The 15,301-nt window shown below is 39.6% G+C and overlaps 1 protein-coding gene across 2 annotated transcripts in view; it reads right to left on the bottom strand.

Moving 5' to 3' along the window:
* Positions 1–15,064, bottom strand: part of itih3b.2 (inter-alpha-trypsin inhibitor heavy chain 3b, tandem duplicate 2) — a 22,977-nt gene extending 7,913 nt beyond the window's left edge. Inside the window, exons 1-11 of one of the 2 annotated variants that reach the window (XM_016268203.1) lie at positions 14,946–15,064; positions 13,800–13,963; positions 13,357–13,461; positions 13,109–13,271; positions 12,921–13,031; positions 12,690–12,818; positions 12,448–12,564; positions 12,009–12,177; positions 11,817–11,927; positions 11,456–11,637; positions 11,194–11,373 (exon numbers count right to left, since the gene is read on the bottom strand). In XM_016268203.1, the coding sequence (XP_016123689.1) occupies positions 11,194–11,373; positions 11,456–11,637; positions 11,817–11,927; positions 12,009–12,177; positions 12,448–12,564; positions 12,690–12,818; positions 12,921–13,031; positions 13,109–13,271; positions 13,357–13,461; positions 13,800–13,963; positions 14,946–15,023 (1,509 nt within the window). In that variant the 5' untranslated portion in view covers positions 15,024–15,064. Of the gene's footprint in view, positions 1–2,394; positions 2,521–11,193; positions 11,374–11,455; positions 11,638–11,816; positions 11,928–12,008; positions 12,178–12,447; positions 12,565–12,689; positions 12,819–12,920; positions 13,032–13,108; positions 13,272–13,356; positions 13,462–13,799; positions 13,964–14,945 lie in introns of those variants that run through there. The other variant, XM_016268202.1, reaches the window with a different exon arrangement.
* Positions 15,065–15,301: the final 237 nt, after the last annotated feature.

Raw genomic sequence — 15,301 nt, 5'->3', positions numbered from 1 at the left:
TGCATAGAGCCACTCCGGTCAATGATAAACACCACATTTTTGGGAATACGTGGAACATCAGAGGGTGCAAAGTAGTGGACGAAATAGCCATTTGATACCTGAGAGAACAGAGAAGTAAGTACATTATGAATATCACCGATGCCTTTTTACATGGTCAAGGTCCAGATTTTTGCCAAAATGGTCACATATTTTACTCTTTTAAAGCATGTTATTGAAAATGTACCATGACTTCTCCTTTGGGATTTCGTCTCTCAACATCGTACGTTACAAGCAGGTCTCCATTCAACCCATTTTCTCCACAGCTTTTACACTTGGTCTGTTGATCTCGTGTGGGGTAGAAGGTCACCCATGCCTGAAATGATCAGTTTGGTCATCTGGTATCTTTATTTGAAGTGTATGAGCATATTGAGAGCATCTAAACTGTGTTTTAACCCTCATTTAAGCTCTTACGTCTTTGTCTGCTCTGGTGGTTTTGATGGCATTGGCCAGATCACCAGTGCTCAAATCTCCTTTCACCTCCAAGAAGGAAATTCCTGGTTTCTCTTGGATGTGCACATCCATCTGATGTAAGTAAAGAAACATTATCTCTCTATCTATCTAAATTGATTATCCATCTCCTCCTTGTATCTTCTTCTACCTTGAAGTCAGCCACCGGCTGCATCGGTTGGGCATTGATGAGTAGCTCATATTTGCCGAGGCGACGCTTTAGCAGTTCTTCGTAGGTCAACTCAAAGGTCACTTTACTAAAAGCAGCCACCGTCACTGAAGTTTTAAAGTCCTCTAAAGTCCTTCCAACAGATCTGAAATAGAAAAAAAATCACTGCATATTACTAAACATGCTATATATACATAGTTGTATGGACCTAATTTAAATAAATTCCAGTACTTGACCAGTCCAGCACTTTGTCCTCGAGATACTGCTTGATTGTATTGCTGCTGAGCTGCTTCTTTTTCCTTCACAATCCCGTCATATGTTTTTCCCTCTATGGTCCTACGGAGAAAATGACACAATGACATTCTCATAACATACCAGAAACTTACATTTTTTGAATTATGTTCATAATATAAAATTAGAATCAGAGACACGCTGTTGAAACAGAGAAGCTGATGAGTAAATTCTAGCTCTCAGATTAACATACTGTACATAAATTTAGTGAAGCACGTATAGTTTGAGTAGTATTTACTCCTCTGTATTGTGTTGGGTCGGTTCCTGGCCCCACAGAAACTCAACGTGATTCTGGCCGTCGTGGTATCTGATAGACGTTGTGCTTATTGTCAGATGATGGTTTGTTTTGTAATGAAATGCAATTTTACGACATCCATTTTGTCCAGTCATGGATTCTCCATTCATAGAGAACTCTAGGACACACAGTACAAAACATTTAATTACAGAAAAAGGCGACTTTCAAAAGGACGTGCATGTAGTAAATGTGTAATAGTAACCTGAAGCTGAATCCTGTAGGAGTCGGAGTTTGTGAGGAACAGGAACGTCAAAACAAAGCGGCTTAGACTGACCAACAACAGGCAGCAGGAAACGACTGCTATGAGCTGGTGGAGCTAAGACAAAACATAACCAAATGCAGCATCATAATTATTCTATAGAAATGGTATAATAATTAAGTTTGAGAGCACTTTATGTACCTGACATTGTAGAAAGTACAGTTACTCTCCTTGTAACCGTGGGCATTTGTTCTAAAAAACAAAACAAAAGAGGTTTAGTCATTAAAAAGCCAGATACAGGCTATTGATAATAAAGCTTTTCATGCTTAGTCAGTTTAGCAATAAGTGAAATTATTATTCTTATTATTAAAGGTTTTTGAAAAAATTTTTTTTAAAGACATCTATGCTCACCAAGGCTGCATTCATTTAATCATAAATATAATAAAACAGACTTTTTATATTTAGTGTTATTTTGTGAAATATTATTGTAACTTAAAATAACAATTTACATTTATAAATGTAATTCATTCCTGTATTTTCATCTTACTCCAGTCTTAAGAGTCACATGATCCTTCAGAAATCTGATGATGATATGCTGATTTGCCGTTCCAGAAACATTATTTCTTAATTAATGTTGAAAACAGTTGTGCTGCTTAATATTTTTGTGGAAACGTGATACATTTTTTCAGGATTCTTTGATGAATAGAAATATTTTATAACATTAGAATTGTCTTTCTGGTCACTTTTGATCAGTTTGATTAATAAAAGTATAATTTTTTTTTTAAATCTTACCGAGCTCAAACTTTTGAACGGTAGTGTATATTCAACATGTATAAGCAGATATACATCATTTGTCTGAACCTTCATCTCATGTACAGATAGGCCTATTTAATCTGTTTTTGTACCCTGATTTGACTCAGTCTTCTTCATCTTGAACTAAAATTTGACCCTCACCTTCTTAACAGGATCAGAAGTGGCTGAGATGAGAAAGACGCACAAGAGAATCAGCCGGAGAGCTGCTCGATCCATCATGACCTGCACAGGAAACTGACCTCGAAATGCACACTGCCTTTAAACTCAAGTCCACATCATACTATTGGCTATTATTGAACGGATACAGAAACCTCCCCCTTTATTTGTAATCAGAGTCTCTTGAACCCCACATAAGTCAATAACAAGTCATGCTTTTAAAGAAAATATATTATCTAATTTGTAAATGCATTCTGTAGAAACTTGGTGTTAAGCTTTTATTTATATTATCAGGCAGGACCACAAAAAAAGCATATTTTCCAGGAATAAGCACCAATCGAAGGGTTACTATGTATACATAAAATGTTTGGTGTGAAATTTTAATTGCTATTTTATAGTGCAACAAGTGGTGAGCAAATCTTGCACTCTAAAACAGAACAGTATACACAGATGGAAATCACTTTAAATGAATATTTGGGTTGACTATTGATGTGAAATTATTGTACATGGTTATCAAAGCATGCAAAAGATGTGGTACACTGGAAATAACATTGTCATGCCCCTACTATTTGCCAATAGAGGACTGTTTTATAGCTCATAAACAATGTCCATTTAAAGAATATGTTATATTATTAAAAAAGTCAGCACGATAATGGACAATAAAAATGATTTTTGCTGAACTCTACAGCTGAGTGACAGTGAAGTCAGCGAGCTCTCGCTGCGCAACAGCCTGGAATGGTACAAGCCAACATCCAACCACAGGACCAGAAGCAAGTCTGTAGTCCTTCACCATCACCCTGAAATAACAACATACACTTACTTAAAAATATATAATAACATCATATGCCAAAATGCAGTTTTATGGAAGTTCAGCTAAATGTACACTACTGGTCAAAAGTTTGTAATAATTAAGATTTGAAAAATTCAGCACCAAATTAGCATATGATTTCTGAAAGATCGTGTGACACTGAAGACTGGAGTAATGGCTGCTGAAAATTCAGCTTTGCATCACAGGAAAAAAAATGTAAACGGCAATAATGTTGCAATAATATTTCACAAAATTACTGTTTTTATTGTATTTTTGTCAAATAAATGCAGCCTTGGTGAGCATACACTTCTTTCAACCCCCGGCCACCGGCGGGCTATCGACTCGGGGTGGGCGGCTTCGGATAGGGGGCCTCGGCGTCTACCGTCAGCCCAAGTTTCGAGTGCCTAGGCCTCGTCCTCGGCGAGATATAGCCGGTCAAAGTCTCAACTTTGGGGGGCGCTATCCCCGGCCACCGGTGGGCTATCGACTCGGGGCGGCTGATCAGCAAAAATGGGCCAGTCAAACTGCAAAGTGAAATAGAGACATTTCTGATAAAACACATTTAATTATATTTAATTTTATAATGTAACAGTGTAACATTGTTATTAAATTACATTAGAACATCAATTTCAATCCATTTCATCAATAAAACAAATGTCATTAAAATTTTTTTACAATAACTATAACAAGTAATGTTATGACAACAGTTTAAAAGTTAACAGCCAATGACTGCAAATAATTTCAAAGAGAAGAGGTAAGACAAGCAAACCTTTCAATCAATTTCATCAATACAACATAAATTTCATTAAAGGGATCATATGATGCTTTTTTAAAGATCCTTATATTGTGTATTTGGTGTAACAGAATAAGTTGACATGCTTTAATGTTCAAAAAACACATTATTTTTCAAATACTGTACATTATTGTAGGTCCTCTATGCCCCGCCTCTCTCAAGCGCTTCGTTTTCTACAAAGTCCCGCCTTCCGACAAGCGCAGTCTGCTCTGATTGGCCAGCTGACCCAGTGCATTGTGATTGGCCGAACACCGCAAGCACTAGTCGAAAATGTAACGCCCCTTACCGTGTAGCGCTCTCTCTCGCTCTCTCGCTCTCTCTCTCTCGCTCGCGCTCTCTCTCACTCTCTCTCTCTCTCTCTCACACACACACACACACACTCTCCCTCTCAACCGCCCACACCCACTCCCTAACCCACTAACAAAACAGATATGTGGGGGCGTGTTAGAACGAGCCGTTTTAGGGGGCGTGGCTGACTCTTAACTTTGATAAAGAATATCTCTTTGGTTTTGAGACTTTAGTCTTTGCAACTTCAGGGATCTTATCTATGCACAATCAGCTTGTAACACTCCAAAGAGAAAGGAAAACTTGAAATCGCATCATATGACCCCTTTAAAAAAATTTAACAGTAACCTGAAAAGCTAGTGTGTGTGTGTGTGTGTGTGTGTGTGTGTGTGAGAGCGCGTGATTTGAAAGCTTTTCAAAAACACTCTTGATAGATAAAGCCATCATCATCAAAAATGCCATTCTCTTCACCACATATACTCTTCAACACACATACACATGCCTCACTAACATGCACACACAAATATAGTCAAGCACACATAAACACACATCACATACAAACACATTTAGAAGGTAAAATGTGAAAAAGGTATGCCACAAATTCAATAATTCAATATATCGATAATATAAATAATTTTTAATAAGAGAAACCAGCAGAATTTCAGCTTAAACTCATCTCAGAAGGTGGCCCATTTTAACTGAAATTAATGGCTCATTTTATCTTAACACATTCAGGTAAATTGGGCCAGTGACTAAAAATGCTTTTTTTATATAAAAATCTGGATTATTTAGCAAAATCGGCATTTTATCTCACAGAGGCCATCAAGACATAGGTTATGAATCATTATTTTTAATTGTGCATTTGTTTTTTATTGATTTATCAACCTTATTATTGAGAAGTAAGATTGGATATGTCAGGCCACTCAGCTTGCTTTTTTCTTGTGCGGTCTCAAAATGAGGCATTGCCCCTCACCCCTGAGCAACCTCAGACCAATAAAATAATTTGCTAAATATCAAGTACTGTAATGGCATCAGTTTGAAATTCTTTGCAGTCATTGGCTGTTAACTTTTAAAGAGATAAGACACTCAAACCTTAAATGGCCCATTTTACCTGATGGCCCAATTTGCCTGATATCACCCTAATAAGTACTTATATTTGGACTATTGTAGCCTGGTCGGGTCGTCACCGCTGCGGAGTAAGAAACACATATCGCCATAGACATGACACTCCAACTCTACAGTATGATTTCTCCATCCAGCTAATTTCTTCTACAATTACCCCATCAACTTCGGTCAGAAATCTTGGTGTAACCTTTGATGACCAGCTGACCTTCAAAGACCACATTGCAAAGACCGCTCGATCTTGCAGGTTTGCATTGCACAACATCAGAAAGATCAGGCCCTTTCTAACGGAGCATGCTGCACAACTTCTTGTCCAGGCCCTTGTCATTTCTAGGCTGGACTACTGCAATGCTCTTCTGGCTGGACTTATATCAAGCACAATCAAACCTCTACAAATGATTCAGAATGCATCAGCACGACTGGTCTTCAATGAGCCCAAAAGAGCCCGTTACACCTCTCTTTATCTCCTTGCACTGGCTACCGGTCGCGGCTCGAATCAAGTTCAAGACATAGACACAAACTTAGAGAAGTAGCTCCAGTTGGAATGTTCTTCCGCGGGATGTGTGCAGTTCTGTTTATTAACAGCCAGAGCGCCAAAAGTTACATAGTGCTGCTTTAATAATTGGACATAAGTAATAATTAGTAATAATAAGTAATAATTTAACATAAAATAATTAGACAAGACATGCATGATATGTACATGGCAGTTGTGTTTATTCATTACAGAATCTGGTTGATAAATGTAGAAGAGAAAAGGAATGAAACCACCTACGTTTAGCCTGAATATGCTCAGTGTGATATTGTCCACCTGAAAACAAAGTGTTTTTTAATGTTGTAAGCTTGAATCAAAGTTCCCTATCAATACTTCACTCGTACTGCGACTTGCTTAAGATGCTAAGGGGAAACTCATTTTTCTCCGAATACTGAAGCCTTTTTCAATCACGCAGTGAAACTGCACGGCCATTGGTTTCGTGCAGTATATTAAAAACTAACCAATGGCTCGGCAGCGGAGCTACACGAGCCTGTGGCGGCACAGCCCGCCAGAGCCCGCCAATTTGGGCGGGGCATCTGGCAATATAAGCATGCACTTCGCCATAGGATCCTCATATTTCTTCTCCTTCAGCGACGACAACAGATCTTCGCACTACGAGACTATAAGCCTTCGCCGTGAACAAGCCTCACAACGGATCAAGACCCCTCTCTGCTTGGCTGACTTCACCGCTCTTCAGCTGCCTTCGGCGTCTGCAGCAGTGTGGTCTCCCAGTCCCCTGCCGCTATCCGGCGACTATAAGAGCAAATTTCTAAGAGCAAATTTCCGGTGTTGTTTCAAATGCCGTGCCGCTACTGTCGCTTGTGCAGGGCTACCTTGCACGCCGCTGACAGTCACGGCCAGTGGTGGTGGCTATATGCCCTTAAATGGTCTGTCTTCTCCGCCTGGTGTATGATCCGCGGCGATCCAATTTCCTGCGACATATCTCTGATATTCTCCTTCCTGCAGGAGCTGTTGGATAAGGGTCGTTCCCCTTCCACGCTCAAGGTCTATGTAGCAGCCATAGCAGCTTCACATGCTCCTATAGCTGGCCAGTCAGTGGGCAGGAACAACCTAGTTGTTCGATTTTTGAAAGGGTCTAGGAGGCTCAACCCGCCTCGCCCTGTCACTGTCCCTACATGGGACCTGCCTACGGTGTTGAGGGCTCTGAAGAGCCCTCCCTTTGAGCCGCTACAGTCTGTTGACCTTCATCCCCTGACGCTAAAAACTGCTCTGCTACTGGCGTTAACATCGGTAAAGCGTATGAGTGATCTGCAGGCGCTCTCAGTGAGTCCTACCTGCCTCGAATTCGGGCCCAACGACTCAAGGTTCGTCCTGAAGCCGAGGCATGGTTATGTACCTAAAGTGCTCTCGACTCCGTTCAGAGCACAGGTCATAGCTCTTTCGGCACTTCCTCCTTCGGAGCAGGACTAAGAGCTAAATCTACTCTGCCCCGTCAGGGCATTGAGGATATACATTGAGCATTCCGCCCCGTTCAGACGGTCGGATCAGCATTGAGTATGCTTTGGTGACCGCACCAGAGGGTCTCAGGTCACGAAACAGAGACTTTCCAAATGGATTATTGATGCTATCAAGCTAACATACTCTTCTTTGGGCCTTCAATGCCCCATGGGAGTAAGAGCCCACTCTACGAGAGGCGTTGCCTCTTTCTGGGCTTGGTCTAGCGGAGTTTCCATTGCAGAGATTCGTGTGGCGGCCGGCTGGGCCTCGCCGTCCACATTTACCAGGTTTTATAATCTGGACGTCCCGGCTTTACAAGCTCGGGTCCTTTCTGCTTAATGGACTTACTCTAGCAAAACCAGTGCTAAATCAGGCATTTGCCTTCTCGGTACGCTCTTGGCCCCCACTGGGTTCCGAGGCAGTACAATTTTTCTGGGAACGATTACTTAGTGCCGGGCCGACCTCTGTGAGTTTGGCCCTGTCGCTTTCTGTGGGGCTTCCCTACAATTACTTGGTCTTTCTGGGCCCTTGGTGCTCAAGGCAAGTTAAAGCATTAGCCGTTCCTCTAACATAGCACGGCGGGATTGTACGGGTTCCCCTTAGCGTCTTTAGCAAGACACAGTACGAGTGAAGTATCGATAGGGAACGCACTCGGTTACTCATGTAACCTCGATTCCCTGAGATACGGGAACAAGTACTGCGTTGCTGGCCGTGCTATGTAGCAGCACGACTCAGTCGTCGCTTCAGTCGAAGTAACCTGAGGATCCTATGGCAAAGTGCACGCTTATATAGCCAGATGCCCCGCCCAAATTGGCGGGCTGTGCCCTAACAAAAGCTCAGCTGCCGAGCCATTGGTTCGTTTTTTTAATACACTGCACGAACCAATGGCCGTGCAGTTTCACTGCGTGATTGAAAAAGGCTTCAGTATTCGGAGAAAAAGGAGTTTCCCCTTAGCGTCTTGCAGTACTCGTTCCTGTATCTCAGGGAACCGAGGTTATGCTAGTAACCGAGTATGATCTGTTAATTACGAATTTGTTTTCATTATGTGTGTTTTATTGCAATCCCATCATTTTACACCTTTACCCCATTTGCCTAGCCCTTTTTCCACTAAAATGTAAAAAATATTTATATTTTTGGTTTCAAAGCAGTATTTAGAAAAAGGGCTAGTCTAAAGCCTGTGTTATACTTTCCACGCATACAATCCGGACACGTCCGCGGACGTGTTCCATACATGCGTAGTAGATCAGCTTGAACAATAAACAAACATGTGAACAAAGAATTGCCCAGAGTTATTGCACATCTGGCTGTCTTTATATTGTTTTATCGACGGATTGTACAGGTTCGAGTAGCAACGGGCTTCTTCACACAGCCTGCGCATGCGCAATAGCCTACTGACTACTTGTCTGCGTACTTGTCCGCCCGGTCACAAAAAATGGGAGGCACCACGTGCCTCAGCGCACACTCTCCGATGACGATGTTTACGTCACGCGCACCATAGCGGACACTAGCGGACTCGGAAAGTATAACACAGGCTTTAATGATGCGATCATTGCGATTTGAATACTGCTTGATCTGAACACTATGGAAGCAATAAGATAAGAAGGGGCACATTTTCCTTTACACGTGATTTGTCCTGTTCTCACGAAAAAAAGAAAAGAAAAAAGCCATACCACCAAGGCCTGGATGAGAGCCACTATATCCTCCTGATCCTGGGATATAATACAAATGAAGAAGAAGAAAAAACAGAGAGCGATTTCAAGGCAGATTCAGTACAACATCGGTGTGAAATGAAAATTCGCCTAATTTTAGAAAATTCTTCAATTTTCTAAATGCATGTTATAGATCTTATTGTGAATGATCTATCTATATGTTCTCTCAAAGAATGTAGGGTCTTAACAGTCATGATGTGATCATGTCGATTTGAAAACTGATTGGTTTGAACAGTGTGGAAGCTATAAGATAAGAGGGGGTATGTTTTCCTTTACACATGGTTTATCTATCAAAAGAAGAAAGCTTTTAGAAGAAGAAAAACGGCATACCAATCAACATTGGATAAGCTGCTGGTGGACCGGGCAGACCTCGCTGATAAAGGTACGGTTTAAATCCTGCTGCTGGGAAATGAAAAAAAAAAAAGTACTTCAAGGCAGATGCAGTATATTAAAGTAAGCATGAAATAAAATTAATGTATTTTCTAAATGCATGTTATAAGTCTTATTGTGAACTATCCATGTATGTGTTTCACTTGATCAATTATGACCTTGTAATTTTTAATCAAATTATCATAACCGGTCTTGTCATGAGACACTGGTGACGTATGCAGGACTTAAATCCAATTAACGACTAATGTAAAAAAATATATATGCATATTTTACATTTTCCGATAAGCTGTTTCACTCGGATGTGCATCACAATACGGATGAACAGATCTGTCACTGATTCTGTCATAATTCTCTGCAATAGTTTATGTAAATAGCATACATGAACTGTTTGTTTTATCATTTTATACTTACATCCAAAAGGACTGCTAGGTACAGGACGCGGGTACATTGCTAATTAAAATACAAATAGAAAAGTGTTATTCACTGTGTACTGTGGCCAGCAAAACTCCATTCCTGAAGAAAAGTCCATTAAGTTCATTTCTTCTGTTCAGTCCCTTGAGGTCTGGACAGCTGCTTTATAATAGAAATTAAAGTTGTTCTAACTAAACAAAAGACATGGATACTGTTGTATTCATGCTGCTTGCTTTAAATCAATTACTGTATAAAGTGCTGAATAAATAAATTTGACTTGACTGGAGTGCAGAATTGCAGCGCTCAGGCAAACATAGCAACATAGGTTTCTCACCACTGTGTTTTGTTGTTTGATTTATTTTGTTATGGATAGGAAAGCATGCAGAACAAATTTTACATATTCATCATTACATATTCATTCCAGCAGTGTAGGCAGCATCGGGACGTTAGCTATCGGTAAACCGCTGCTTGGGTATTTCTAAAGTCTTTTTAGCCCTATAAGCGAAGAATGCAAAAGAACTTTGCCATGTGTGTGTCAGGGCCTTAACTTGTAGGATGCACAAATGAAGTAGCTTCTTTTAATCATCTTTTATTTATTAGATGTATTTGGTAGACATGGATGGTTAATACATTTGTTTAGAACTCTTCATATTGCTGCTGTTTATTTAGCTTTATAAAATGGATCTTGGACAAGGTTTGTACACTTTCATTAATAATGCTAGTGCAACTTTTTAGTTCTCACCTGGAGGTCTGGGCGGCGCTTCTCCCTCTTTGGGTTTGTCGGCAACTTCCACTTCACCCTCCTGTGGCTTGGTAACAACCATAGAGGTGAGGGGAGTGACAAACTGGTATTTCAGGGAGAGTTGAAGAGCTTCCTCCTTTTCATCCTCTTTCTCTTGTCCTTTAAGAAGCACCCTGAGACAGAAAGATGTCCTCAATGTTCATCTTAAATCACAGAATGTCATATCACTCATAAACTTACTGTCTCTCCAGAAGCTGCTTCACTGTAAGGTAGGCCCACAATCTCTGCATGAAATCTTCATTCTCAGGAGGGACATCACTGGGGTCTTTTGTCATTATAGTATCCTGATACATCACATTACTGCCTTTCTGCTCAGAAATAATAACATTAGTGAATATTTTTATCAGGAATGCTGTCAGTACCACTTTCACCCATAACCCACTATAAAAACAAACCTATTATTCCCAACTTCTACTCAATCGACCAATGATCCTAATAATATGCCGCCAAAGAGAAGATTAGTGAAGATCTTACTGATACTGCGATGACTTCAGTGGTGAAACTCTCCACACTGTTGTCTGTGATTTGTCCTGACACCACAATCTCAGAGCCATTGAAGTACAAGCTAAAGCTGGTCTTGGTAAGGTTTGTCCCTCCTGGGTATTTAAGTTGAATATCAGTGAGGAGAGGGACCGCAACTTCATCATAGAAGCCCTAAAAATCAAACAAACTTTAAATGCGCTCAAACAAAGTTCAGCATTGAGGATGAATTCACAGCTGATTGTCTGTAGTTCACCTGCAGCTGTAGATCAGCGTCCGAATCTTCATAAATCCTGCGAGCAACTCCACCATTTTCCAGTGACATCTTTGTCAGGAAGTCAAAGTTTACATCATATCCAAAGCCAAGACAATAGAGGGGAAACTTTGTCCCAATGGCCTCTTTCACATTGGCTATTATCTTCTCTATGTTGGTTTCACCTGTATGACAATGCATTCATACATACTGTAGCAATCACAAAGTGAGAAACAATATATCACATATTCAAAAAAGATGTGCTGATTAACAATATTAATGTTTAAAGCAGTTCTGATGCCGATTTTCCTTTAAACAGCTAAATCTGGGCAGTAGGTGTTTGTATGTATCAGTGTTTCTGTGCCTGTAGTGGGATCTCCATCAGTCAGCAGGATCAGGATGGAAGCTGTTCCCTCTCGTGGATGTCGACTGATCATGTCCACTCCTGCTAGAACTGCAGCGTTTATGTCCGTGGCTGAAGGAAGACCAAACATAGTTGTGTCACTGTGAGGTTCAACTTTCTTACTCCTTATGTAGCATTAGTGCTGTAACTCACCTCCTCTATCTCTGATCTCCTTCACGAAAGATTTCGCATTCTCCAGGTTTGTCTCAGTAGCTTTGAGGAGTTCACGCTTCCATAAGCTAACCTCACTGTCAAATGTGATCAATCCAAAGTGGTCATGCTCATCAAGATCACTCAAAATCCTTAGCAGTGCCAAACGAGTCTAAAGAATGTCAGCACATCTGGAATTTACACATCTTTCTCCAATATGATTGCATATTCACATTTACCAGAGATGGACAGCTTTGTTTTGTTTTGTTTGTTTGTTTTACTAATTTAAAGAAAGCAACTTCACATTGATTTCAATACAGAAATCCCTGTCCTTTTACCATGATAATGCAAAATGCTGTGAGATCCTCCAAGAATGGTTTACCATCAAAACATTTAATTGCTCATTATAAGCTTTTGATTTGGCTGAAACGTTGAGATTAACCTGGTCTATTTTTCTGCCATGCATAGAGCCACTCCGGTCAATGATAAACACCACATTTTTGGGGATACGTGGAACATCAGAGGGTGCAAAGTAGTGGACGAAATAGCCATTTGATACCTGAGAGAACAGAGAAGTAAGTACATTATGAATATCACCGATGCCTTTTTACATGGTCAAGGTCCAGATTTTTGCCAAAATGGTCACATATTTTACTCTTTTAAAGCATGTTATTGAAAATGTACCATGACTTCTCCTTTGGGATTTCGTCTCTCAACATCGTACGTTACAAGCAGGTCTCCATTCAACCCATTTTCTCCACAGCTTTTACACTTGGTTTGTTGATCTCGTGTGGGGTAGAAGGTCACCCATGCCTGAAATGATCAGTTTGGTCGGTCATCTGGTATCTTTATTTGAAGTGTATGAGCATATTGAGACCATTTAAACTGTGTTTTAATCCTCATTTAAGCTCTTACGTCTTTGTCTGCTCTGGTGGTTTTGATGGCATTGGCCAGATCACCAGTGCTCAAATCTCCTTTCACCTCCAAGAAGGAAATTCCTGGTTTCTCTTGGATGTGCAAATCCATCTGATGTAAGTAAAAGAAACATCATCTAACTATACATTTTTATTGCTTATTAATTTCCTCTTCATTTCTTCCATTACCTTGAAGTCAGCCACCGGCTGCATCGGTTGGGCATTGATGAGTAGCTCATATTTGCCGAGGCGACGCTTTAGCAGTTCCTCGTAGGTCAACTCAAAGGTCACTTTACTAAAAGCAGCCACCGTCACTGAAGTTTTAAAGTCCTCTAAAGTCCTTCCAACAGATCTGAAATAGAAAAAAATCCCAGCATATTACTAAACATGCTATATATACATAGTTTTATGGACCTAATTTAAATAAATTCCAGTACCTGACCAGTCCAGCACTTTGTCCTCGAGATACTGCTTGATTGTATTGCTGCTGAGCTGCTTCTTTTTCCTTCACATCCCCATCATATGTTTTTCCCTCTATGGTCCTACGGAGAAAATGACACAATGACATTCTCTTAACATACCAGAAACTTACATTGTGTATCTCAGACATATTGCATAAAATAATTTTCCATCAGACACAAATGGTAGCACCACTTAATATGTTTGTTTGTCTTAAAGCATTTTACTGTCAGCTACTATTTCTTGTACTTAAAAAGTACAAACAGGCTATTTATTCTTGGAAGAAGATAGAATTGATAAAAAAACAACATTTTTTTCTTGTTTGACTGCACCAGATGGACCTGATCTGACGGCCAAATACTATAAATGGCTTCTTTACCTCTTTATTTCTACTTATATAACACTACTCTTGTTCACCCACATTCTGAATTTGCTGATGAAGGCGTTTTTGGGAATCTTGACCTCAAACTGGATCTCTTGAGATTCATTCAGTGTGTTCGCAACACGGCTTGTGATGACTGTTGTGGCGTAGCGACTGGTGACCGTGGAGTTAATGTAGAAGCTGTATATATCCACATTTTGTTTCTGTTGAGACAATGAATAGTAAACTCATATTAAAGTATGGTCAAAGTGATTGGCTTGTGCATGTTAACTCCTCCAGTTTGTTTAGAATTGCTCAAATATTTACTGCTCGAAAATGGGTTGGAGAAAAGGCCTTTGGACTAAAAGACAAATACGTTTTGATGACTGTATCTCAGTGTACACAATTGAGCAATAGTGAGAAAGATAGTTCTGTGAAATAGCATTTTTCTGTCAACAATGGCATTAAAGACAATCAAAACTAAAATACTGTTGAATATCTCAACAGAGAAACCATGCAGTTGAGAACAAATGGTTAGGTTTGTACATTGCGTTGTGGTTTTAGCAAGAAAAAACCGAAGACAGATAGATTACTGTACACGACAAACTATATAATGTTAAAACAAAATACATGATACATTACGGTTTAAAAGTTTGGGGTTCCTATGATTTTTTTTTATGTTTTTGAAAGAAGTGTATGCTCACCAAGGCTGCATTTATTTGACAAAAATACAATAAAAACAGTAATTTTGTGAAATATTATTGCAACATTATTGCCGTTTACATTTTTTTTCCTGTGATGCAAAGCTGAATTTTCAGCATCATCTCATATGTTGATTTGCTGCTCAAGAAACATTGTGCATTAATTAATGTTGCAAACATATTGTTGTGGAAACATGATACATTTTTTCACGATTCTTTGACGAATAGAAAGTTCAAATGAACAGCATTTATTTGACCTAGGAATATGTTGTAACATCCAAATTATATTTATGGTCACTTTTGATCAGTTTAATTAGTAAATGTATATAAAAACATTTTTAATTTTACTGACCTCAACATTTTTTGAACAGTAGCATATATTCAACATGTATGATGTAGATCTAGCTTGTCTTAATCTCAAATACAGATAGTACATCTGTTGTTTTATACTGGTAGAGTATTTTGACTCGGTCTTCTTCATCTTGAACTAAAATTTGACCCTCACCTTCTTAACAGGATCAGAAGTGGCTGAGATGAAAAAGACGCCCAAGAGAATCAGCCGGAGAGCTGCTCGATCCATCATGACCTGCACAGGAAACTGACCTCGAAATGCACACTGCCTCAAGTCCACATCATACTATTGGCTATTATTGAACGGATACAGAAACCTCCCCCTTTATTTGCAATCAGAGTCTCTTGAACCCCACATAAGTCAATAACAAGTCATGCTTTTAAAGAAAATATATTATCTAATTTGTAAATGCATTCTGTAGAAACTTGGTGTTAAGCTTTTATTTATATTATCAGGCAGGACCACAAAAAAAAGCATATTTTCCAGGAATAAGCACAATTAATACTCAG

This window comes from Sinocyclocheilus grahami, unplaced genomic scaffold (genome assembly GCF_001515645.1).
Source record: "Sinocyclocheilus grahami isolate Dianchi unplaced genomic scaffold, SAMN03320097.WGS_v1.1 scaffold44.1, whole genome shotgun sequence".
NCBI lineage: Eukaryota > Metazoa > Chordata > Actinopteri > Cypriniformes > Cyprinidae > Sinocyclocheilus > Sinocyclocheilus grahami.
Note: the sequence above shows the minus strand (reverse complement) of the source record. Positions and strands in the feature narration are given on the sequence as shown.